Below are 25,214 nucleotides of genomic sequence, written 5' to 3' on the forward strand. Positions count from 1 at the left end.
CCCCCGCCCCTAACCGCCACCCCCTAAAGCGGGGGGTGGTTAGATCCGAGCTGACCGCGCCCGGTCTCGCGACCGGGCCGTGCTGTGGGGCCAGGCTGAGCCCGTCATGGGCTCGGGCCGAGCCCACTTGGAGGTCGGCCGGGCCTCCTGGAGAGGCCGGCCCGGCCTCCGACGTGGCCCGTGCGGGGGCCACGTGGCGAGGCCCCGCCCGGGGCGGGTACGTCACGCCGCCCCGTGACCCGTTCTTGTCCGCGCCCTCGGGTCGGTGCGGGTCGGCTCCTAATATATCCGTCATAACTCTTAAATAATTATATATCAATTTAATTATTCTTAATATATTACTACAATTCCATTCCGTGCATCGCACGGGTGAAAATACTAGTTGTTAATAAAATGTTTTTCAACAAAGTTAAAAGATAAAAATATACCCTTCGGGTTGTTAGCTTATGAAACAAAACCATTAGTTCAGACTGTAGTACATGTAAGAGAAATAACTTTAAAACCAATCTATTACGGAGTATATTTTATTATAAATAAGAATTCAAATTACCAAAGATTAGTCAATTTTATATTAAATTTGTCTCAATGAATAATTGCTTAAATTACCTAATTGTTGTGAGCTTAAAGAAACTGTCTTTAAGCTCATATAATTAAATTAGTTTCTGGTCATCAGAACTAAATCTGTAAAATAAAAGAATCATCCCCTACCACTTAGTGTGCTGACAGTAGGGACGCAGGATTAGTCTTCTGGCTATCGGTTGGAGGGATACCCTTGGGCAACAAAAAAAAAAAAAAAAAAAAGAATAATCCCCAAAACTACATTGAGACCTCATTCTAACAACAATTCAGCTAGACATAAAACACAAACAAACAAACAAAAAAATCATCTTTTTTTGGTCAATTGGCTTCGTCGTCTTTCAGCTTCTTTCTCGGCAACCATTACATAGAACTCTGCCCCAAGCATCTCGTGTACATGATTCAGTGACTCGCTCAAGCCAACTGTCTCCAATAGCACCTCCACAGTTATCATAAACCCTAAATTAGATAATACTCTGATGGCATTTGCTATCCTGCATACATTTAACCTGACTTCTGGGGAAGTATACTTTTCCTCTTCCTCGAGGACCATTGAAGTGCTAGATTTGGTACTGGGATCTTCTATTGTGTCATCTTTTACATCAACATGCTCACCGATCCAATTGAAGCCATTGCAGCCAAGTATCAAGTCAATTTGATATTGATCCAGATGATGGAAATGCTGTTTACGCTTCTTCACTAGATAAGGAGAAACTATGAGCAGCTGACCCCTTTCGAGCTGTATCAAAAAAGGATAGATCACATAAGAATCTGGCCAGCTATTGATAAATGATAACGAGGGACCATGAAGGATTTATGTAAGCATTTTGACATAACTAAAACAAGAAACAAAGGAAAAAAAAAAAAAAAAAAAAAGCCGAGGTTACTAAGGTGCATTCCTCTCGACAGAAAAGCGAGGGCCAAAAAGGGAGGTTGCTGTTATTGCTTATTTGGTCTGATCAATTTCCAAAAACAAACCTTTCCATATTTCTGGCTTCTAGCTTGCAGGTGCAGACTACCATCATGCTGGAAACCACGAACTTCGGCCTGAACATCCATCCAAATTGATAAAAAAGAATAATGAAAAATGGAGACTAAAAAACTTGGACTCGAAAGAAGTGGAGAGTCCTTACACAAACAACATCATGCTCCTCAAATATACTTCTCATGTTTAGTTCATCAACTGCAGTTCGTCGTCTCTGGAAATTGAAAAAGAACACATTTGAAACAAAATGAGATAATCTGTATTTCAGCTTTCCCCTATTCAAACATCTAAAGGTAAGGCCCCATCACCCTGGATAAGAAAACTTTATGTTCGTGCCAAGTATTATCACTTTAAAATTATAGTAAGAGTAAATACCCAAAATGATCCATCGACTATAGTTAAATTCATAAATTGGTCTTTAACTTTGCAATTTTAACACGATTTTATCCTCTGTTAGTCTTCCTGTTTAATTGCCGTGAAACTAAAGGACAGAGTGGTAATTTCAGATGATGCTCGTGTTATCCCTTCATCAGGTCGTTGTAATATATTGAAGAATGTTGCGATATCCCTTCACCAGGTTGTAATTTCACATGAAGCCATTGTTGCGCTCAAAATCGTGAAACCCAACGCATCCACCACTCTTCCTACAAGCGACCGGCCAGTAACCTGTACAAATTGAAGAACCCCACCACAGTTCCGCCGCACCGGAACCTGTTCACCTGAACAGCTGACATTGGCATGGCCGGATCAATAGCGTCTGGGTACGGTTCAAATGGAAGCAGCTGCTGTAGATCTTCAAGCTTCGGGTGCCAGAGAAACTCACCCAAATCGTAATTTGTAACATGAGCTCGGACGAATTCCGCGCCCTCATCGTTGCACTCGATTGTTGATCCATCTTCAAGAAGCCTTCCGACGAGCGGGTACAAGATAGACAATGTCTTAGAGGGCGATTCCTTGAGCTCATCATAATCGTGGCGACGAGGGCTAAATTTCACCGCCAGCTTTGCAATTTCTACCCAATTTGCTTTGCACCTCGTCCGATTGAAGCCAAGAGCTCCCATGACTGGACCATCGGCAGGCCGTGACTCTGTCGCAAGGGGGCTGTCGAATTGAGCTTAAGCCAGGCGAATAGGTAGCCACAACCACACCGAGACCATCGCCATCGTCGTTTTCATTATCGGCATCCTCTGTTTGTCGGAAACTCGCCGGTTGTGCAACAAATCCCGAGAAGTCCAGTGACCTTTGATCGACAATCGGACCAACGGGGATGTTCTCGGCACATCCCCAACGCGATCTACACCCTCCGATAGTCCATGCAATGGCTCAATTACCGGAAAATTCCATGACCGAGAGGGACACACAGAGCTTTCCGATCGGATGGCCGAGGCATCTTCGCGACACACACCGTCTCTCGCCTCAGCCTTCGCAGACAGCTTCCGCTAGAGAGACGACGCCGACAGGGGGAAAAAGGATGGTGGAAGTACAGGAGTTTTTCACGGCAATTACAATGTGAAAGACAGCAACGAAACAGACGATGGAGAAACCATGTGAAATTACCAAGCTGTTCTTCGATTTCACGGCAATTAAACAGGAATACTAACAAAGGACAAAATTGGGTAAATTTCGAAACTTAAGGACTTAATTGGTTGAAATCGAAAATCGAGGACTAATTTGTAAATTTAGCTATAGTCGAGGGACCATTTTGGGTATTTACTCTTATAGTAATACTTATTGGGTTTGAAATAAATTTGATTGAATTTATTATATGGGTAAATGTTAAATATGTCATTTCATTGAATTTATTTTATAGGTAAATGTTAAATATGCCATTGAACTTGAATAGATACTGTGTATGAATTTTCAACTTAGGGAGCGTTCGGAAACTCGGAAATGACTTCTGAAAAATGTTTTCCGAGTTTCCAGTGTTTGGCAAGAGGGAGGAAAATGAGGTCAATGGAAAATGATGCCTCAGTCAAAGGAAAATATGTATGATTTGGGGGAAATGACTTTCCCGTTTTTTGGAAGAAGTCATTTTCCAAGGAATACACATGCAAAAATTTTCGGGCCTAATTTTTTGCAGGCTTTTGTGAGTCGGCCCACCAAACTCGCAGGCTAGGGTTCATGCAATCATAGCCCGCCTCATGCCGATTGGCGGGCCCTGCGTGCTTTTTTTTTTTTTTTTTGAATTCAAAGTTCAAAAAATATATATAAAGTCTACAAATAATATTAATTTTTTCGTATTTAAAAATTTTTAAAAAGTAACATTTTTTAAAATGTTAATATTATATATATATATATATATATATATATATATATATATATATATATATATATATATATCAAAAGAGTGTTATTTACAGAAGGATTTTATCAAACGTATCAAACAATTAAAATTTTGAAGTATTTAATTCTTTTCATTTTTCTACTCATTTTCTGAAAAATCAACCAAACACACAAAGACAGTTTTCCATTGTGTAGCCAAACACCGAAAAGGAAAATGTTTTCTGAAAAATGACTCATTTTCCAGAAGTCATTTTCCTGCTTTCCAAACGGAGCCTTAGTTCAACGGATTAGTTGATCCTTTTCTATAAGTCTAAACCTTCAAACTTAAAAGCTCATCACTGCTGCCAAGGACCTTGTGGTCAAGTGGCACCAAGTTGCTCTCCCATATGGGTGGTTGTGGATTCGAACAACAGTGGAGACAATATTAACTCTTTGTGCTTCAGTAGATTGAGAAATTAGTTATGAACAGATACTGCTTGTAACAGAGTTACCGCTCCAGGCCTCCAACTTGTTTTAGAGACTAGTAAATTAGATAAATTATAGGATGTATCTCAACATACCTACTGGTCCAATTAAGACATTTAAATTACTAGCATCTATTCATGATGTAGTACAAAATCTTGTACATAGTATTAGGACTATTAGGACTCTATTATCCATATTAGACTAGGACTATATTATTCGTGTTAGACTAGGATTCTATCTAGCATCTCTATATATTCGCTCCCTGTACTCTCAGACATTATTATTGAATACAACACAATTATATTCTCATCTTGTATCAGTTAGCCAGGATTTTCTTTTCCAACATCCATGTTCCTCACTTCGTAGCAGTAGCCGATGGCATCAAACCAAGATACATCGTATCAGAAGCGGTCCGGTCAACGACGTGACGTTGATGATCCGTGTCAAATTTGTAATAGTTTCGGCCACACGGGAGCCAATTGTGTTTGGCGTTATGATGATCCGTGTCAAATTTGTGACCGTTTTGGTCACACGGGAGCCAATTGTTTTTGGCGCTATGATGATCCGTGTCAAATTTGTGACCGTTTTGGTCACACGGGAGCCAACTGTTTTCGGCGTTATTCAGGGGCTCCGGGTTTTCAGGCTAATGTGGCCGTCTCCGGTGATAATGGTGATTCCAACGATCCTCATCAGTGGTTCCCTGACACTGGTGCTACAAATCATGCTACGCCTGATTCTTCTTTGATGGCTTCTGCGACAAGTTATGATGGCCCGGAGACTCTGCGCGTCGGCAATGGTACAGGTTTGCCTATTGTTAATCTTGGTTCTGCTTCGTTAGTCACTGATTCTTTGTCTTTTAAGTTACATGATGTTTTGCATGTCCCTGGTCTCTCTTCTTCTCTATTATCTGTCCAGCGTTTTGCAAAGGACAATAATGTTTTCTTTGAGTTCCACCCTCTTTGTTTCTATGTGAAAGACATTTTGACCAAGAAGGTTCTTTTTAAGGGACATGCGTATGGGGGTCTATACACATGGCCTGCATCTTCTACTTCCCCTGCTGCATTTGTTGCTGCACGGTCCTCTTACGTTTGGCACATGCGGTTGGGGCATCCTCATTCTCGAGTTTTACGTAAAATTTTAGCGTCTTCGTCTGTTGGTACATTTAATTCTATTGATCTTCCCAATGTCTGTTCCTCTTGTCAATTAGGAAAATCTTCTCGTTTTCCTTTGTCTCGTGTCGAAACTACTAATACGCATCCCTTGGAATTAATTTATTCAGATATTTAGGGCCCTGCGCCATAACTTTCTGTGTCTGGCTTTAAATATTTTGTGTTGTTTGTGAATGATTACACTCGTTATATGTGGTATTATCCCATGCGTGCTAAATCTGATTTGTATGCTATATTTGATAAGTTTCGGTCACTAGTTGAACGTTTCTTTTCTCGCAAGATTATTTCTTTTCAATCTGATTTAGGGGGAGAATATAAAAAGCTTGGTTCCAATCTTGCGTCCTTAGGTATTCGTCACATGCAATCATGTGCATATACTCATGAACAAAATGGCAGGGTAGAACGTAAGCATAGGCATGTTGTTGAAACGGGACTAGCATTAATGGCTCAATCCTCTGTTCCGTCTCGTTTTTGGGATTATGCTTTTGAAATTGCGGTTTATCTAATCAATAAAATGCCCACTCCTGTCTTATCTGATAAATCTCCTCATTATCTTTTGCATCGGTCTCCCCCATCTTATTCATATCTGCGTGTTTTTGGGTGTTTATGCTTTCCAAATCTGCGTCCATATAATCGCAACAAACTACAGTTTCGGTCATCCCCTTGTGTCTTTCTAGGATATCCTCCATCTTTTCGTGGCTATTGTTGTTTAGACACTAACACTAACAAGGTTTTTATCTGTCGCCATGTGTGATTCGATGAGGCTGTCTTTCCTTTTGTTGCTTCTGTGCATTCGCAGGTTCCAAAACCACGCCCGGAGCCGTGGGGTGTTGCACCAATTGTTTCTGGTGGTGATCTGACTATTGTCATAGCTCGTGACCCTCCTGCCGCGCCCATAGCCGCTTCTGACCACCACCGCCAGCAGCCTGCTACTGCCGAGCCCGTGACCGAGTCCGAGCGGACAGTCACGGACCAGCCGGCTCCTCGCCCAAGAGGCCGGCCTCGTGGTCGGTCTCGTCCCGCGCCCTTACCCGTTCACTCTCATGGAATGAATACGAGAAGTTCGGGACCACATGATCATGTTACTTTATCTGTTGCTGCTGTTACTCTTGAACCTACATGTTTTACTCAAGCGGTTAAATTTCCTGAATGGCGGGATGCAATGGATTTGGAATTTAATGCCTTGGTGCACAACAATACATGGAGGCTTGTTCCCTTTAAATCAGGTATGAATGTAGTTGGATGTAAGTGGGTGTTTAGAACCAAGAGAAAGGCTGATGGTTCGATTGAGCGTTACAAGGCTCGGTTAGTTACCAAGAGATTCAATCAAATTGCCGGCGAGGATTTCTTTGAGACCTTTAGTCCCGTTGTTAAACCGACTATGGTACGTCTTCTTTTATCCTTAGCTATTTCTTGTGGATGGACTATTCGACAATTGGACATACATAATGCTTTTCTAAATGGCAATCTCGCTGAGACGGTTTATATGCGCCAGCCCCCTTGTTATGAAGACAAAACGATGCCCGGGCACGTTTGTCTCCTTCAACGTTCTTTATATGGGCTTAAGCAAGCTCCCCGTGCTTAGTTCACTCGTTTGCATGATTTTCTGGTTTCTGCTGGTTTCTCACCTTCCAAGACGGATGTCTCTCTATTTATATATTCACATGGCAATACTCGTTTATATTTTCTGGTTTATGTGGATGATATTTTGGTTATGGGATTTGATCCGGCTCATGTGACTGCTCTTATTGACAAGTTGGCTCTTGAGTTTAAAGTTCGTGATATGGGTGTGCCCTCGTTCTTTCTGGGTATTGAGACCATTCTGTTGTCTGATGGCATGCTTCTGTCTCAACAACGGTACATGAAGGATATTCTAAAACGAGCAGGTATGGTTGATTGCAAGTCCGTGGCTACTCCGGTTTCAACCACGAAGGCCGATACTGATGCTGTGGTACCATATGCTGATCCCACTCAGTATCGCAGCTTTGCAAGTGCTCTGCAATATCTTACGGTAACTCGGCCTGGTCTTTCCTATGCAGTCAATCGTTTGTGTCAACACATGCACTCTCCCTCTACTGCGGATTGGGCGGCTCTTAAGAGGGTGTTACGGTATGTAAATGGGACACTACATCTTGGTCTTAAGATTACGTATTCTCCTTCTCTAGATATTCATGCATATTCTGATTCGGATTGGGCTGGCAATCCTGATGATCGCAAATCTACTAGTGGTTTTGCTGTATTTTTGGGGACCAATCTTGTCGCATGGGTTTGTCGAAAACAACGTACTGTGGCTCGTTCATCAACTGAGGCTGAATACAAAGGACTGGCTGATGTCTCTGCAGATGTTACTTGGCTCGTCTCTCTGATGAAGGAAATCGAGTTTGCGCCACCTTCTGTGCCCAAACTCTGGTGTGACAATCTGGGAGCTACTTATCTGTGTGCTAATCCGGTGTTTCATGCTCGCACCAAGCACATTGAGATCGACTACCACTTTGTTTGTGATAAAGTCGCGAAGAAGGAATTACAAGTCAATTTTATTTCTACCAAAGATCAGATAGCGGATATTTTTACTAAGTTTCTTTCGTCTGTACGTTTTAATTTACTCCGTTGCAAGCTCAATGTTTTGGCTGACCAACCTTGTGCTTGAGGGGGAGTATTAGGACTATTAGGACTCTATTATCGATATTAGACTAGGACTATACTATTCGTGTTAGACTAGGATTCTATCTAGCATCTCTATATATTCACTCCCTGTACTCTCAGACATTATTATTGAATACAACACAATATATTTTCATTCATAGCACATGGCATAGTGCAGTACTATCAGGCCCGGCCCTGGGCAAGGGCAGGCTGGGCCCTTGCCCAGGGCCCATGCTTGGAAGGGGCCCTCCACCTTATGTTATTACCTTTAATATACAGTATAGATGATAGATCTCAATATAATAATATAGTATAAATCAATTTTAACGTAATGAAAGTCTGCCGAGTTGGTTAGTTCCCCATTTTCTGTGCTTGATGTCCCGGGATCGAATCCGGCTAGCGTGCCTTAGCATTGTATTTTAGTAAGGGGCCCACCACCGTTTATATATCTATGCTATAGATGTCTCATATAATAAATTAGGATTCATTAATGTTTCGAAGTCTTTCATGTGTTAAATTCCCCCTTGCTCTTTAATAAATTAGGATTCATTAATGTTTCGAAGTCTTTCATATGTTAAATTCCCCCTTGCTCTTTAATAAATGAATTTAGAGATATTATTCTACATATTAAAATTGTAAAATTTATTTATATTTTTAATTTGTATTTAAAAAAATTAATTTCTAATTTTTTATAATTATAGTGAGATTTATACTATAAAATTTTTTTATGATTTATATCAAAATTTGAATTTATTTTTATTCGAGTAATTTATTACTTATATTTAAAATATGTGTTATTTTGTGAACTTTATAATGAGTTATTATATGTAATATATTTTGTGATTTAGTTATGAAAAATATCTTAAAAGATAGTTTAGTTTTTCTATGAATTATCTAGTCAATGTAGTTTAGAAGTCATATTATGCGTCATCGTATTCGATTAAATTAATCTTTTATCCAATTAATTATGTTTCATATTTTATTATGAATATCTTTAATCACGTTTAGAGTATTTTGATTTATTGCTCCCAATAATTAAGATTTTATGCTATGCTCTTATTTGTAACTTTTATTTTATAAATTGTTAAAAATTACTTTATTATTTATTAAAATAATAATGTCATTTTCTATAAGCTCATTTGGTTTTAAATTATTTATTCATTTTTATAAACTATAGTTTTTTATTTATTTATTTATGAAACACTGGTTATTGATTATTTTAGATTTAGAAATGTATCTAGACTTATTTTCATGTGTATATATAAATGTTAAAAACTTGTGGATTTTATTTCAAGTTATTTGAAATTAGTATTTTTTTTTAGAGTAAATACTCAAAATGGTCAACAAACGGTCAAATAGATGGAGGACCAAATCGTGTCAAAATTACAAAGTTAAGGATTTAATTGGTTGAAATTAAAAGTCGAGGACCAATTTGTGAATTTAGCTATAGTTGAGGGCTCATTTTTGTTGCTATGCCCCGGGCCTATAAAATGATAGGACCGGCCTGAGTACTATGGTATATATTTTCAAGCGTTGCATCATATTGAAGAAGTATACGTCAGTAAATTGGTTGAATGGTTGGTAGCACAACATAAGATATGGTCAAAATTCAAATAAAAAGGCATATTTGGATTGATAGATAGAATATGAAATGGTGTCGTCACTTTAGTTTGGTCAGTCGCAAGTCTTTAACTGTAAGCCATCAGACTGAACCACCAAAGTTGATCAATCGTATGATTCCATCTCATACCAAAATGTACAACAACCTAAACACTTAGTACTACTCAAATTTTTATTTCTTTTTATCTTGTAATAGAAGTATAATTATAATAATATAAAAGAATTTTAAAATAATGACCAAAAAACTAAAATTAAATTTAATTACTTAGTTGCAAGCATTTATGGGTCGTTTGTCAACTTGAAAAAATGGAAGATTTTCAAGAAAAATGGAGAAATTGAAAAGTGGAAAAAATAAAAATTGAAGAAGTTGTTTACTAAATTTCTTCTTCCAAATGCTTACTCATTCTCCATTCTCCATATTAAGGATTTTGAAGAAGTTGAAAACCAATCTTTCCAAATGAAGAAATGGCAAACACATGTGTGAATACTGAATAGTACCAAATTTGGGAGGTCCATGGGCCGAATGCTCGAATACAACTGGCTGCACTTTGTGCTCCGATCTCCTGAGTCCTCCGTGCATTCCTTTTTGATAGTTTGATAGTTTTCAATTATTACCTCCTTTTAGTACAATAATGAATTGGTATTTATACAAGAAGAAGCATATGTCCATTGATGGACTATTAATAAGTGCTAGACACCTGGAATAGAGCCAACTATAGGTAAATGGTGGCCTTTGGACAATAATCAAGGAAAGTTACAACAGATTGTCTTAATGGTAATGACAATTGTCTATTTGTCCCTTAATCAACTCATTCAAGGATTAAGAATTTGTTGTAGCTAGGGTTGATAAGAGTTTGAGTCATCAGAATGCTTAGATTCATTTAATTACTCTTTTGATTAGGATACTCAAACTTTTAAGCATTGGATCAACTGACAAAGGTTGGGGATAATAATCTCAACATATAGTTTTTATTTTTTAAAAAGCATATTATATTTGCACGCAGCTAATTTTTAAACACTTTTGTACATTGCTAACTTAGCTTTATCTCCATTCGGAAATTTAGGGAAAAAAAAAAAACATCATGCTCAATGTTTAAGAATTGAATATCGATAAATGCAAGTCAATTTTATATGAAAAGTATAGTGTGTAAATAGTATATAATGTAATACATTATATTAAATGTATGGTACTATTGTAGTAGTATTTGTATATTACGTCTATAAGGAAGATCTTATTTTGCTAAACAAAAAAAAAAAAAAAAAAAATGGTATGATTTGTCTTTTCATATTTTCATGTATAAATTACTTTGTATTGTATCATTTATTTCCATATTTTATCTTTTTATTATTATCATTATTTAGAGCAATCCTATTTATAGTTTTTTGGGATTTTTTACAGCTTTTCTGCACATGTGGAAGAGAGAGAATAGAGGTCAGAGAAGAAAAAAAATTACTAAAAGACTTGATTTTCTGTGCGTGGAACCTACTATCACGCAAAAATAATTTATTCTGCATCATATGCGGGTTACGCATACCTGAGGCGCGTTGAACTGACACATGCATTTCACGCACCAATTGAGCACATTAGAAACTTTTTTTTTTTCTCTCTCTCTTTTCTAATCACCTCTGCAAAAGCTAAATAAAAATCCTAACTAATATTGTTGGTCTTATATGAATCTAAACTGATGATTGAGTACATAATCTGTCGGATGGAAAATTCATCTAATCATCTTCCAAAGTACACATTACATTACTAAGAAAGAAATATATATATAGATTATATAAAATAATTTGAACAAAAAATAACAACGGGATCTGTGGCGCAATGGTAGCGCGTCTGACTCCAGATCAGAAGGTTGCGTGTTCGATTCACGTCGGGTTCAAAATCCCCGGTTTAACATGATCCTTATCTTTTTCCCGTGTAATTGCTTAAAATTACGAAATTAGCCTCCTCTGCTGGGGTTGAAACATGGGTTCAGTCATATTCATGGACTGTAACTCTGAACAGGCCAATATGGGCAAATTATATCCAGCACCAGGGCGCGCATTGCATTATGGGCCCTGATGCAAAACGATGTCGTTTCAATTTATTTATTTTTTTTTTGAAATTTCGCTACCTTGTCTCTGCGGTTATTTTTGTTTTTAAAAAAAATTTCATGTTCAAAAATGTACATAATTTTATACTAAAATACACATAATTGTATACATGAATGTACATAATTGTATAACAAAAAGTACATAATTGTATAAAGATATACATAATTGTATAAAAAAAAAATACACATAATTGTATACCATAATGTACATAATCACATCAACTCTCTACATAACTGACCAAAACGACGTCGTTTTGGAAGGCGTAAGGCGCACAGTGCTACATACGTCGTGCTGCAGGATATAACGATTGGCCAATATGCATAGCATACACTACAACCTTAGATTTCACCTCATGAGAGATGAGTATAAGATAATTATTTAACCAAACTAGTAGTAAGACTGTCGAACCTTTAACCGTTGATTAAGGATGAATGAGTTCCTCCCACTCAACCACAATCCTAAGTTACATCTTATTCTATTATTACTAAATTAAAAGTAGTAGTAATAGTTAGACATTTAGACTTCAAGTTTATTATTTTACGGAGTATATATATATATTATGCTCAACCAAGATAAATGCTTACATGCAATTGTCACTTACCCAACTCTTGTCCCCGTGGCCAAGTTAGGAATACAATACAAGTTGTACAACTTTTGAGGTATGCCCTAGAGCCGGCATACAACACAAGTGTGTGCTCATATGTCGTATAACTCTTGTCATGTGTTTAAATTTTATTAGGTAAAGAGAAAGAAAGAAATAAAAAGTGTAATCTACTTTAATTCTTTTGAATCAATCAAAACATGTCACGTTAGCTAGTCGTGAGTAAAAAATAAAATAAGGGGTGAAATCCATATAGTATTACTCAATACACAAGCCTCCCATTTAGTATCCAATATCAGAATTTTGCACAATTATCAATATAGCAAATAGAGTAAAAAAAAAGGAAACTCTAACCATTGAGAATTACTCATGCTAGATATCATTATAGAAAAAAGAGCAAACAAAATCTTATCATTGAGAATATTCAAACCACTTATCCATACTATGCGACTCAGGTTGGAAGAGGGTTGGAAGAGGGATGCAGATTTACAAAAACACAAAGTCTCAAGGTGCTAGAAGTGGAATGTGTATCAACATTCTCTACCCCATTTCTTAGATGTTATTATCATGGGGTAACAACTACAAAGGAGGGAGGGAGAGAGGATTATCTTTCACAACTATGAATCATATTCAGGGTTTAGGAATATTACATACCCTTGCCATTTTGCTGGGAAGCAACAAAATTACGAATCACTTCAATCGCCAATTCATTGGCTTTCTTGTTTTGAAGCCCTGCAAATTCATATAGAATTAAACTTCATGTCTCTTTATCAGCAAAAAGTTTTAATCCATATCGAGACGTCACTGAGACACCATCACACTTGTCAACCAACTTATCAAGTCTCTGGAATCCGTGGCACAAGTTATAAACCACATTAATAAATGTCAGCACCCAAAAAAAAAAAAAAAATGTGTATGCTTGTATGAGATAGAGATTCTCAACTACCAAGAGTAATAGAGCCACCCACCCCCCAAAAAAAAAAAAACAAAAAACAAAGAAAAAAATGCATGTTTCCCTTGCTACTAGCTCTATTACAATGTAGTATCTGTTCATACACTTTCTCAACTCACAACCTTCCATTACGCCAGGGACGGAGCCAGAAATTTGGTTGAGGGGGGGGCGAAACAGTACAGACGGATTCAGAAAATTTTTCCAAAAAAGGCGAAACATTAAAACAAAAGAGATAATTTAAAAATAAATAAATAAACTACCTAAGAAATATAATTGTAAATATTGTTGAATATGGACGAAAAATAAAACACATCGAAACTTTATAAAAATATTCATAACAAAATATGAAACATAATTAATAAAATAATTTGAATAGAAAACACATTATAAATTACACATCTTATTATAGAGTGTGTGTGTAATATTAAAAAAGCTATTAAAAAGAATTGTAAAACTATGTTGATGCTAAGATTGGAACCTTTAACCTCATTATTCTTACCAAAGATATGCTCTACCACTTACTCTAACTCACTTCTTATTAATATTTTATACTTTTTTTTATACTAATACTAAAACATGTACTATATATACATACAAATACTATATATGGGGTGGGGGTGGGGTGAGGGGGGGCGGCATGTACTATATATACATACAAACACTATATATGGGGTAGGGGTGGGGTGAGAGGGGGCCCCCCTCTCCCTCCGTCCCTGCATTACGCCTCCACTAAGGCTCAAACTCACAACCTTCCAAATGAAAGTCCAACCCGGGTACCATTGGACCACATAGTCCAACCCGAGTATAATTATACTTACATTTTTAATAAAATTAATTTTGCTTAGTATCATAACATTATAACAATACCTATACATTTTTGTCTGTGCATCGCACAAGACAAATACTAGTTACATAATTTCATTACTAAGAAAGAAAACATAAAATAAAATATATTATATAAACTAATTTGAGTAGCAAAGATCAATGGGATCCGTGGCGCAATGGTAGCGCGTCTGACTCCAGATCAGAAGGTTGCGTGTTCGATTCACGTCGGGTTCAAAATCCTCGGTTCTTAGATCCCTAACTTATTTCTCGTGTAATTATTTAATATTAAAATTACGAAATTGGCCTCCTTTACTGGGGTTGAAACATGGGCTCGGTCATGGACTGTAACTCTGGACAGGCCAATATGCATAGCATACACTACAGAGCCTTAAATTTCACCGCATAAAGATGAGACAATTATTTTCGCAAATTATGCCGTGGAAACGTGTTCACCAAACACACACTTTAACGATCTTTTGCATTCTATATTCAGATTATGAATTTACATTTATTAAATTATGAATTTTCTGTTACGAGATTATGAATTTACAGTTATGTAATTATGAATTTTCTATACATTCATAATCTCATAACAGAAAATTCATAATTTCATAACAAAAAATTCATAATCTCATAAAAGAAAAATATTTATTAAATTATGAATTTTTTGTTATGAGAGTATGAATTTATAGTTATGTAATTATGAATTTTCTGTACATTCATAATCTCATAACAGAAAATTCATAATTTTATAACAGAAAATTCATAATCTCAAAAAAAAAAATCATAATTTCATAACTGAATTCATGCATGCACATTCATAATTTATGAGTGTCGAAGAAACTTGCGCGAAGAGGAAGTGAAACCGCAAAATGTGAATATGAAAAAAAAAAAAAAGATTGGTGGAAGTAACGGTGCCCGTATGCACCGTTACCGTTTGGGACCGTGTTCACCATAGATGGTGAACACGGTTCCATGGCATAACTATTGAATTATTATTGTGTAAACTATAAATAAAAAGTACTCCGTACATTTTTAATATACTAAGGGTACATTATTTTATATAATGTACCTTCAATACAAAAATAATATACTTTATTTTTGAGAAATAATATACTTTTAATATATTAAAAATGTACATGATATTCATGATTCATACAATTGTGTGGATCATAGTTCATGTAATAATTTGCCGAGACGATGGGAATAAGATAATTATGTACCCAAACTAGTAATGAGACTACACGTAATGTGTTATATATTCGATTAACATCTTGTTCTATTATTATTATTATTATTAAACTAGAAGTAGTAGTAATAGTTAGACATTGAGACTATAAGTTTATTATTTTATATATTATGCTCAACAAAGATAAATGCTTACTTGCAATGGTCACGTTTGCACTTTTGGTCCCACGATTATAGTGGCACTAGCAGAATTGATCCACGACTTTTGAACCTTGCAATTTTAGTCCACGATTATTGATTTTTTTGCAAAAATGATCCTTCCAGCCACTTTTCCGTCAAAATTCCACCAGAAAATTTTTTTTTTATCCATTTTTAACAGGGCTAAAATTGATATTTTACTTATCTCAAAATATAAAGGAAATACATAAAACGGAAAGGTAAAAGCGATTGCATTTGAGAATCTCCGCCGCTTCTCTCGTCGGAAATTTATACAACAAAGCTTTTCCGATGTCTTCGGATGATCCCGCAGGCGTGCTGGCTCCCCCTCCAATGCTGCTGCCGGATAACCCAACTAGCTCGGGAAACGCCACGGCCGCTCCGCCACTTACTGACAGCCCTACTTGCACCAGGAACTCCGCCGCCTGGGGCAGTAGTATGTAGCCCAGTAATTTGTATGTAGTTAAATGTCAATTTTTTTCTTTTATTTTTTGAGATAAGTAAAACATCAATTTTAGCCCTGTTAAAAATGGATAAAAAAAATTTTCCGGTGGAATTTTGACAGAAAAGTGGCCGGAAGGACCATTTTTGCAAAAAAATCAATAGTCGTGGACTAAAATTGCAAGGTTCAAAAGTCGTGGATCAATTCTGCTAGTGCCACTATAGTCGTGGGACCAAAAGTGCAAAAAACTCCAATGGTCACTTACCCAACTCTTGGCCATGGCCAAGTTAGGCATACAATTAGGGATGGTAATGTGCCCCGTCCCTGTTGGGAATCCCCGCCCACGTAGAGGATGAGGAGGGGGATGGAAAATTTTACAAACTCTCCGGCGGGGACAGGGATACCACTCCCCGCCCCGCCCCGTCCCCGAAAAAAAAAATAAACAATATATATATATATAGAATATTATTTTAAGATTAGGAAATAGAATATTTGAATGTGTATACATTGGTACAATACGTGTACTGTACTACTGTGTGTATAACAACAATAGGTCAATATAATTCATAATGTTTGAATGTTAAACTATTTTTAGTATATATTTGCTCTTTCGGATTTGAATTTGAACTTCATTAGTTCGTATGTTATTAAAAATAGTTGAATTTTAATTGTCATTTCAATTTTTTTTTCTTTTTATTTCTACTAGTTTCACACTTTGACTATAAGTTGACCGGGGATGGGGATTCTCTGTCCCCGCCAAATTCTCTGGGATGGGGAATTTTTTCAAGTCCCCGCTGGGGACTGGGAACGGGGATGGGGATGGGGATGGGGTCGGAGTAGCGGGGACGGGGAGTATATACTCCCCGTCCCACCCCCGCCCCCGCCTCGTTGTCATCCCTACATACAATACAAGTTCTACAATTTTTGAGGTATGCCCTACATACTCAGGTGTGCTCCTATGGTGTATAACTCTTGCCATGTTTAAATTTCATTGGGTAAAAATAAATGAAGAAATAAAATTTTTAATTTAATTCAATTTCATTGGGTAAAAATAAATGAAGAAATAAAATTTTTAATTTAATTCTTTTTTTTTTTAATCAATCAAAACATGTCACGCTATTTCACTAACCGTGAGTAAAAAATAAAATAAGGGGTGAAAGTCCATATAGTATTATTCAATATACACAAGCCTCTCATTCAGTATCCAATATCAGAATTTGGCGCAGTTATCAATATAGCAAATAGAGTAAAGAAAGGAAACTCTAACCATTCTGAATTACTCATGCCAGATATCATTATTGCAAAAAGAGCATACAAAATCTGATCATTCAGAATATTCAGACCAATAATCCATACTATGCCACTCTTTACAGGTTGGAAGAGGAGACTCAATGATAAACTAGAGTACAAAAAATTGGTACAATAAAAAAAAAAAAAAAAAAAAAAAAAAAAAAAAAAAAAAAAAAAAAAAAAGTCAGAAAAGGAAAGCAAAAGAGATGCAGATTTACAAAAACACAAAGCCTCAAGGTGCTAGAAGTGGAATGTGTATCAACATTCGATGTTATCATGGGGTAACAGCTACTGAGGAAGGAGGGAGAAAGGATTATATATCTTTTACAGCCATGAAGCATATTCAGGGTTTAGGAATATTACCCTTGCCATTTTGCTGGGAAGCAACAAAATTACGAATCACTTCAATCGCCAATTCATTGGATTTCTTGTTTTGAAGCCTTGCAAGTTCATCCAGAGCTTCATATGTCTCTTTATCAGCAAAGAGTTTTAAGCCATATCGAGATGTCACTGGGACACCATCCCACTTGTCAACCAACTTATCAAGTGTCTCGAATCCCTGGCACGAGTTATAAACCACATTAATTCATGTCATCACCAAAAAAAAAAAAAAAATGTATGCTTGTATGAGATAGAGAATGCCAACCACCCCCACAAAAGAATAAAAACAAACACACACACACCAACGATAACATTTTTTTCTTCTTACCATGCGGGTTGTGAAGTCGCCAAATGCCTCAGTTCTTGATTGTCTCTTCCGTTTCCAGTGGTAAAATAAAGGCTCCAGAACTTTCTCCAGATCCTGAACCTTAACCTTATCCTTGAAAGGTTTTGCTAATGAAGTTTGATTGGTGGTTCCACCAAGCCAAATCTAATGAAGAAATTTTGTTATTGAGAAAGTTTTCCGATTCGAATATAGGACATTGCTACAAAAAGACATACCTGATAACTGTTTGGACCATCACCAACCAAGCCAAGTTCAGCCACATATGGTCTGGCACAGCCATTAGGGCAGCCAGTTACTCGGATCACCACAGATTCATGATACTTAAGACCAACCTGAAACCATAGAGCCAAAGCTTAGCAGTAAACATCATTGCCTAATTTTCTAATACCATAATTCACATGTTTCTGCTGTCTACAAAATACCTTCTCAAACATAACTCGAACCCGCTTAAGGATTCCAGGAATTCCGCGCTCAGCTTCAGTTATTGCCAGAGGGCAAAGTGGAAAAGCTGGGCAGGCCATTGCCGTCAGGTTGAGAGGATCTACGTATCGAGGTAGCTGTCCACTCAGAAAATTGATGAAAGTTGTGAGACAGATTCATACAGAGCAAAGAATCCTAATTCATGATTGCTGTTCTTGTCCTTGTGATACATCTATCATTTAAGTTGTAAGAACAACAATGCTTGGACTCTGAAATAGTGATTTTAAAGCAGTCAATTACATAAAATTATGAGGTAACCAATCTCCAATGTAGTTTTACCTTGAGCAACTAAAAGAGAGATCTTTAAAAACAGTAAGGTTTTATTCAATTTAGTCTCTATAAAAATATGTTGGTCAGTATTGTCCTTGCACTCCCAAAATTAATTAAATTGAGGACAAATAATAACCCTGAAATGCCTAACATGTTAGTAAAGTGGCAATGACAAGACAAAAATGAATTTGGCATTACAGATTCTAGCATGTCAGTATCTCCAGAACATCAGGCATTTCGGTTGGCTTTATTTAACAGGGTTAGTAATTGTCCTCAATTTTATCAATTTCAAAATGTACAAGACAAAAATGACCAAAACTCAAGTAGATAGATTAAATTGAACAAAATCCCACAGTATGAGGACCTCCCAAGTACTTTAACCCTGAATATTCAAAGCTCTTATTTCTTAAATAATGTGTCTACTGTAAACTTACCAACAGACCACCCTGAGCAAGAGCTGTAGTGATGGGGCGCCTCCAAGAACGCTGAATGTCACATAGGATAATGTTCTGGTTTGGAGTAATACGCACATCCAAGTTATATTTCTCAATAACTTCCCTTAGTGTCTTCTTCATTTCTCCTTGCACCCGACCGCTATCAACATGAAGACCGCAAAAGAAAGTACCATCACCCTGCCAAAATATAGAATGAAATATCACAAACCTCAAAGAGTAAAAACTTGAGACCCATTGCTACAGAAAATGTTAAACAAAAATTACATGGTAAATAACAGTCAAGGGGTGAGAAACAAGAGACAAATAAAGAATAAGCAAATACAAAAGTGAGCACTTAAGCACTCTAACCTGATCATGCCAGCCCAAGTAACTCTTGAATTCCCAATCAGGTAAAGCACGGCAGGGTTCAAATTTTTTACCATAGTACTGTTCAACAACAGTTCTAAACTTCTTAATCCCCCATGAGCTAAGCAAATATTTTAACCTGCTATACTTGCGATCATCCCTTCTCCCATTTTCTCTTTGGGTAACAACAATAGCTTTCACTGCATAAAGTACATCCTCTTTTGGTACATAGCCTAATGGCTGGGCTAACTGAGGAAATGTGGTCTCAACCCTATGAGTTCGTCCCATACCACCACCAACCTGCAATCATCATGTATAACTTGAACTATTGTCCTAAAAGTACACGTTTGGAAAAAAGAAAAAAAGAAAAAAAAAAAATCACCAACAAAGTACCTACTTACATATATGTTAAAACCCTGAGGCTCTCCTTCATCATCTAATACAACCACAACACCAATGTCATTTGTAAAGAGGTCCACAGAGTTATCTCCTGGCACAGTAACTGCAATTTTGAATTTTCTTGGCAAGAACTGAGTTCCATAAATGGGTTCAGGAGAGTCGGGGAAGTTTGTTCCATGAGAATTATCATTCCTAGCCATCACTACTTCAGGACTTTCTGCTGACAAAAATCTCTCTCCATCCACCCAAACATCATAATAAAACCCAGACTGAGGAGCTAAAAGTGATGCAATGTTTTCAGCGGTTTGTTGAGCAAACAAATAAGTTTCACTTGTAAAAGGGGCTGCTGGGGCAAGTACATTTCTGTTGATATCACCACATGCGCCAAGAGTAGAGCCCATATTCCTGATGATGGTACCCATCACTGTTTTGAGGTCTTTCTTCAAGACCCCATGCAGCTGAAATGTCTGCCTTGTTGTCAAGCGAAGAGTTCCAATTCCAAATTCGTCAGCAAGATCATCCATGACCAAGTAGAGCTTGTTTGGGACCTTTCCGGCAGGGTTCTTTGTCCGGAGCATAAATGAATACGACCTTGTCCCGCGTTCATCTCTATTATATTGCTGATAACTCCCGTGGAACTTAATCAATTGGGTAGCAGCCTCATTGATGTTGGGTGTATCCGTAAGAATCTCCTCATTGAGAGGATACCTAATGAAGTTACTCTGTTCTTTGAATATTTCAACCTTACTACGCTTAGGTTCAGCAGAGGTTTGAGGGTTTACTGGCTGCAAAAAAAATGACAACAATTGGAAATTCTCTATCTAATACAAGTAAAAATTTGAAATAGCCACCATGGCAACGAATTTTTTCCAGTTTTCCATCGGGGCTCAACAGAGAATAAGACATACAAATGCTGTGCCAGTTAGGATTGGCACATTGATCAAATGCAGGAATCAAGCAAGGAGTAATAGTATTCCGGAAGACAAACAATGTTGATAAAAGTGGGGAAGATTAAGAAAGAAGATATTATATGCTCAACAAAATGAAATCCCTCTCCCAAACTTCTCCATTTCCATTGGAAATGAATTTCAAAGCAAAAATTCAAAAAAAAATAAAAATTCAAAAAATGAAAGCAGAAAGGGAGCAAGTATACCGTCTTAACGGCTCTGATGGAGGAAGTGATAGGGGGGGTGGAATGCGAGAGGTAACGAGAAACACGAAAGCTTTTGGTGAGCAGGAGTGAATTGGAGCTGCTCTTCTTCTTCAAGTTGAAGCCGGTGAAGCTGGTGGAGGGTTGAAGCTTGAGGTCGTTGGAGATGGCGGTGCCGGATAGGGCAAACGACGTGGTCATGACGTGGAATGCATACACCGGAGGGAGATGAAGTGAACTGAACAGAAGTAGGGTTTCGATGAAGTTGAATTATGGGGAGAGATAAGGCCAAAAAGGTGAAGGGGAGAATTGAATAGGGACTTGGGTGGTGATGGTTGATGGATGGAGAAGAGAGATTGCTCAGTGTGGACTGTGGCTGCCACGCACACATTATACTATTTATTGCACTATATACTATAGTACGGAGTCTATCTGTACGTATATATAATATTTATATAATACTACGGAACAAATTACCACATGAGCATTTTGCATAAATAATATGATGTTAAATATGTATTTTTAAATTAGTGTTTCAAAATTTATTAAAGTATCATTTTGTATCTTAACGCATATTATCAAATTTTTTATAAAAGTAAATATTTTAAAATGCATAGTGGCAGAAATGTTAAATTAATCGGTACAATAACAATTTTAAAGGGAAACACCCTTACTGGACAGACGGTACGCATAGTTTTTGTAATACAAAATTTTATTAATTGGCGTGATTCATGCCTCCTCTCGTTGCCACTTCCGCCATAAATTAAATGAATTCTTGATATGATCTAGTTCCTTGATGTGCTTCACTACAATTTTAGTGTATTGGAGCAGTGCACCTTCAAAAACAGGACAAAATCCTCATTTCAAAAAAGACAATAATAATAGGCATAGTTTCTCATCTGTTTGAATATATACTATAAATTAGGTGTACTGTTTCATGAATGCTCAATGCGTAATTCTAATTACTTGACCAAAGTTCATGTTACATTTTATATTATATTTTTAATACAGTATATATTTAACAATTATGTCTATTTTGATTGCGATGAGTTTGAACCTAAAATATTTTGTATAAAAATTAATGAGTAAATTAAGAATAATAAATAGTTGGCGGAATATTTCGTTACTCAAATTTACACTGACATAATATAAATGTATTTATAAAAAGTAAACAATATAATAAAGGGTAAAATATGAAAAATGATTTTTTTAAAAAAATACTAAAATCAAAATTTTCTATAAATCAATCATTTTAACAAACAATTACTGTTTACAAAAAAAAAAAATAATAATAATAATAATAGTGTTAATGTTTATTAATTTGGAGATCTTAACATAAATCTTCAAGTATTTTAAAGGATTGAAATATCTTTAAAATATCAACCGATTATACATATTAAAAACGCTAGAGTTGTCAGTCACTCAAGGTGACCTCTAACTAATATTATTGCTCTTATATGAATCTACTAGTTTTTTACGCGCATTGTGCGATTGGGATAATGCTCAATGTTTTTTCTTAAATAAGTATTTTAAAGTATATCAATGCAAGATTATATTAGAATTGTTCATGCATAGATAAATGAATGTTGAATTTGCGTATTTATAATAAAAGAATTGATCAAATAAAATATTTAAATATATATATATATATATATATATATATATATATATATATATATATATATATATATATATAATTATACTTGATATATTGCTAAGCATCACATAAAGAACTATTATTTGTAATAAGAGACTGCGAACAACAAGAAGGTACTACTGTTTGCAACCCCAAATTGTTGTTGCGAACACTAGTTCGCTTTTCGTAGTAACTTGTTGTTAAAAATAAGAAAAATATATATTTCGAATATAAACATAAAAAGAATAAAAATCAAAATATATAAGTATTTATATGAATATTATGAAACATATACTAAAATTTGATAATGAAAAATTTGTTTTGTTCATGTATTTAGCGAGAATTAGAGAAAGTTAGGGATAAAAAATTCATAGAAAAAATAAAAATCAATATAAACAAGCAATAATGAAGTAAAAATAATATTATTTCGAATTTTAGAGGAAGATTGTAAAGTTTAGGAGGGAGAGAAAAATTGGTAGAGTTTAGGTATGAGGAAAATATGGGATAATGAAGAAAAAATTAATTTATTAAATTTAGATAGGTTTATAAAGTTTAAATACGGATAAAAAATAGAGTTTAAATAGAGAGAGAAAACATTCAAAGTTGTTAGAAAGAAAATTTTGAAATCTTGGGATTGATGGTTGAATTTCAACTATTTATATTTGAGAAGGAAAAGCCTACAGAAGTCTTAAAATTAAAAAGTCTACAAAAGTTCATAACTTTTTGAATACCACATGACTTTCAAAGACTCTCTAAAAGTCTTAATCGAATACCACACGACTTTTAAAGACTCTTTAAAAATCTTAATTGAATACCGCCTGACTTTTAAAGACTCTCTAAAAGTTTGAATTGAATGCCCCCAAACTTTTAAAGTTCATAAAAGTCTTTAAAACTCTATGAAAGTCATGATTGAATACACCCCCTGAGTTTACAAATGCAAGATAATATAGTCAAGATTGATTATAATTGCCAATAAAATAATTGTATGGGTATGGTTGAAACCAAATACGGGACATAAGGGAGATCAAATAAAAATTAAAGCATAAAATATTAAATATATACTAATATTGTTTGAGGAGATTCCGACAGTATGATTTGTGGTTAGAGTTCTATTAAGACTTTAATATTAGAATTAGATTAATGTTAGTAGTTATAATTTTATATTAGACTTTAATATTAGAATTAGACTAACGGTGAATTAACATTACTTAATGGAAAAGTTAACAGATCGGATAATCATATAATTAAAGATATAAATTAAGAAATCTCAAGAAAAAAAATTAAAAATCTGAACAATCTGAACTATTCATTTGATTTAATAATTTGACGGTCAACTTTTCTACCCAATGTTTATAGTTAAATAAATATTTGAAAGTATATAAATTCAAAATTATATATGAGAAGTTCAACATAAGTAATTTAATGTCTAATTTGTTTATTTAAATATATAATTCATAATATATGAATACAATGTAATATAGGAGATTCATTATAATTGTTACTAAACTTTTTTTAAATAGTAACCAAGTATTTTTTGTTGCAAATGGTTCTAATATATTTAATGAATGCACATATATACAAATCGCTAACTGCTGATTATCAAACAAAGACATTGCGAGGTAGTTTCTCACTTCAATTTGTTGTGTGATTTGAATACTCTCTTTGTCAACAAATCCATCAAATAGTTAATATAATTGACTTTATTAATTTAAATTTTTTCATGGTATTAATAAAATACTTGGTAAATAAATATATAGCATTATTTTGTATTATACCTTTGATATTTAATTAAACAATAGTGCACAAAAAAGATAATAGACAATGTAGTGAATATAATCAATTGATGAATTTGAATGTAAAGAATTTTTACATTGGAGAAAAATAAAGACAATAATATAACTAATGAAATTATTTCTCTTAATTAAGTTATTGATAATGAATAATTTTTGTTAATAAAGACATTGTATGGACAATGTAGCAAATATAATCAATTGATGAATTTGAATTTTGAATGTATGTAAAGAATATTTATATTGGACAAAAATAGAGACAATATAACTAATGAAATTATTTCTCTTCTTTAATTTATTGATAATGAATAATTTTTTTTTAATAAAGACATTGTAGACACATAATTCTAAATTAAAGAAATGCATATGTATTATTTTTTCTTGTAGCTACTAAATTATTATTTTTAATTTAATAAGAGTAAAATAGAGTACTAATTATGCCAACTTTGATTGGGATGTGGTTCGAACTTAAGACCTTTCTTATTGAAATCAATGAATAAGTTAACGGTGAACTAACAGAAATTAACGGAAAAGATAATATTTAACGGAAAATTTAACGGATAATCATATTCATTAAGGATAAATTAGGAAATCTCAAGGAAAAAATTAA

General features: G+C 35.2%; 2 protein-coding genes and 2 non-coding genes across 5 annotated transcripts; 2 read left to right on the forward strand and 2 right to left on the reverse strand.

Annotated features, from left to right (window-relative positions):
- Positions 1–576: 576 nt before the first annotated feature.
- On the reverse strand, positions 577–2,622 carry LOC109159812 (exosome complex component RRP4 homolog). The gene is made up of 5 exons (XM_019307923.1): positions 2,228–2,622; positions 1,710–1,848; positions 1,555–1,623; positions 812–1,315; positions 577–704 (listed from the first exon to the last, which is right to left on the reverse strand). The coding sequence occupies exons 1-4, from the start codon at positions 2,620–2,622 to the stop codon at positions 884–886; spliced, it is 1,035 nt and encodes a 344-aa protein (XP_019163468.1). The 3' UTR covers positions 577–704; positions 812–883.
- Positions 2,623–11,552: 8,930 nt separating this feature from the next.
- On the forward strand, positions 11,553–11,624 carry TRNAW-CCA. Its single transcript has one exon. It is a non-coding gene; the product is annotated as a tRNA-Trp (tRNA).
- A 1,291-nt stretch (positions 11,625–12,915) lies between these two features.
- Positions 12,916–21,577, reverse strand: LOC109160313 (sulfite reductase 1 [ferredoxin], chloroplastic-like). 2 transcript variants are annotated; one of them, XR_002050732.1, is made up of 9 exons: positions 21,182–21,577; positions 20,031–20,813; positions 19,633–19,929; positions 19,264–19,461; positions 18,502–18,636; positions 18,295–18,411; positions 18,062–18,223; positions 17,623–17,911; positions 12,916–12,997 (listed from the first exon to the last, which is right to left on the reverse strand). XR_002050732.1 is itself a non-coding variant. In XM_019308634.1 (8 exons), the coding sequence occupies exons 1-8, from the start codon at positions 21,377–21,379 to the stop codon at positions 17,696–17,698; spliced, it is 2,106 nt and encodes a 701-aa protein (XP_019164179.1). In that variant the 5' UTR covers positions 21,380–21,577; the 3' UTR covers positions 17,527–17,695. The 2 variants fall into 2 exon arrangements, 1 of the variants encoding a protein (XP_019164179.1); XM_019308634.1 differs by lacking the exon at positions 12,916–12,997 and having other exon boundaries at positions 17,527–17,911.
- TRNAW-CCA lies at positions 14,379–14,450 on the forward strand. The gene has a single exon. It is a non-coding gene; the product is annotated as a tRNA-Trp (tRNA).
- Positions 21,578–25,214: the final 3,637 nt, after the last annotated feature.

The sequence above is a fragment of the Ipomoea nil genome, unplaced genomic scaffold (assembly GCF_001879475.1).
Source record: "Ipomoea nil cultivar Tokyo-kokei standard unplaced genomic scaffold, Asagao_1.1 scaffold2845, whole genome shotgun sequence".
NCBI lineage: Eukaryota > Viridiplantae > Streptophyta > Magnoliopsida > Solanales > Convolvulaceae > Ipomoea > Ipomoea nil.

Bases quoted from the DNA above. Each gene is read 5' to 3' on its own strand.
- LOC109159812 (XM_019307923.1), bottom strand. From the start codon at position 2,622: ATGGGAGCTCTTGGCTTCAATCGGACGAGGTGCAAAGCAAATTGGGTA. The intron at 1,849-2,227 runs GTTACTGGCCGG...CCTTACCTTTAG, and splicing joins GGGTTCTTCAATTTGTACAG to ATGTTTGAATAGGGGAAAGC. The intron at 1,624-1,709 runs GTAAGGACTCTC...ATGGATGTTCAG, and splicing joins AGGAGCATGATGTTGTTTGT to GCCGAAGTTCGTGGTTTCCA.
- LOC109160313 (XM_019308634.1), bottom strand. From the start codon at position 21,379: ATGACCACGTCGTTTGCCCTATCCGGCACCGCCATCTCCAACGACCTC. The intron at 19,462-19,632 runs GTTAGAGTGCTT...ATATTTTGGCAG, and splicing joins ACTTGGGCTGGCATGATCAG to GGTGATGGTACTTTCTTTTG. The intron at 18,412-18,501 runs GTATTTTGTAGA...CTATGGTTTCAG, and splicing joins TTCGAGTTATGTTTGAGAAG to GTTGGTCTTAAGTATCATGA.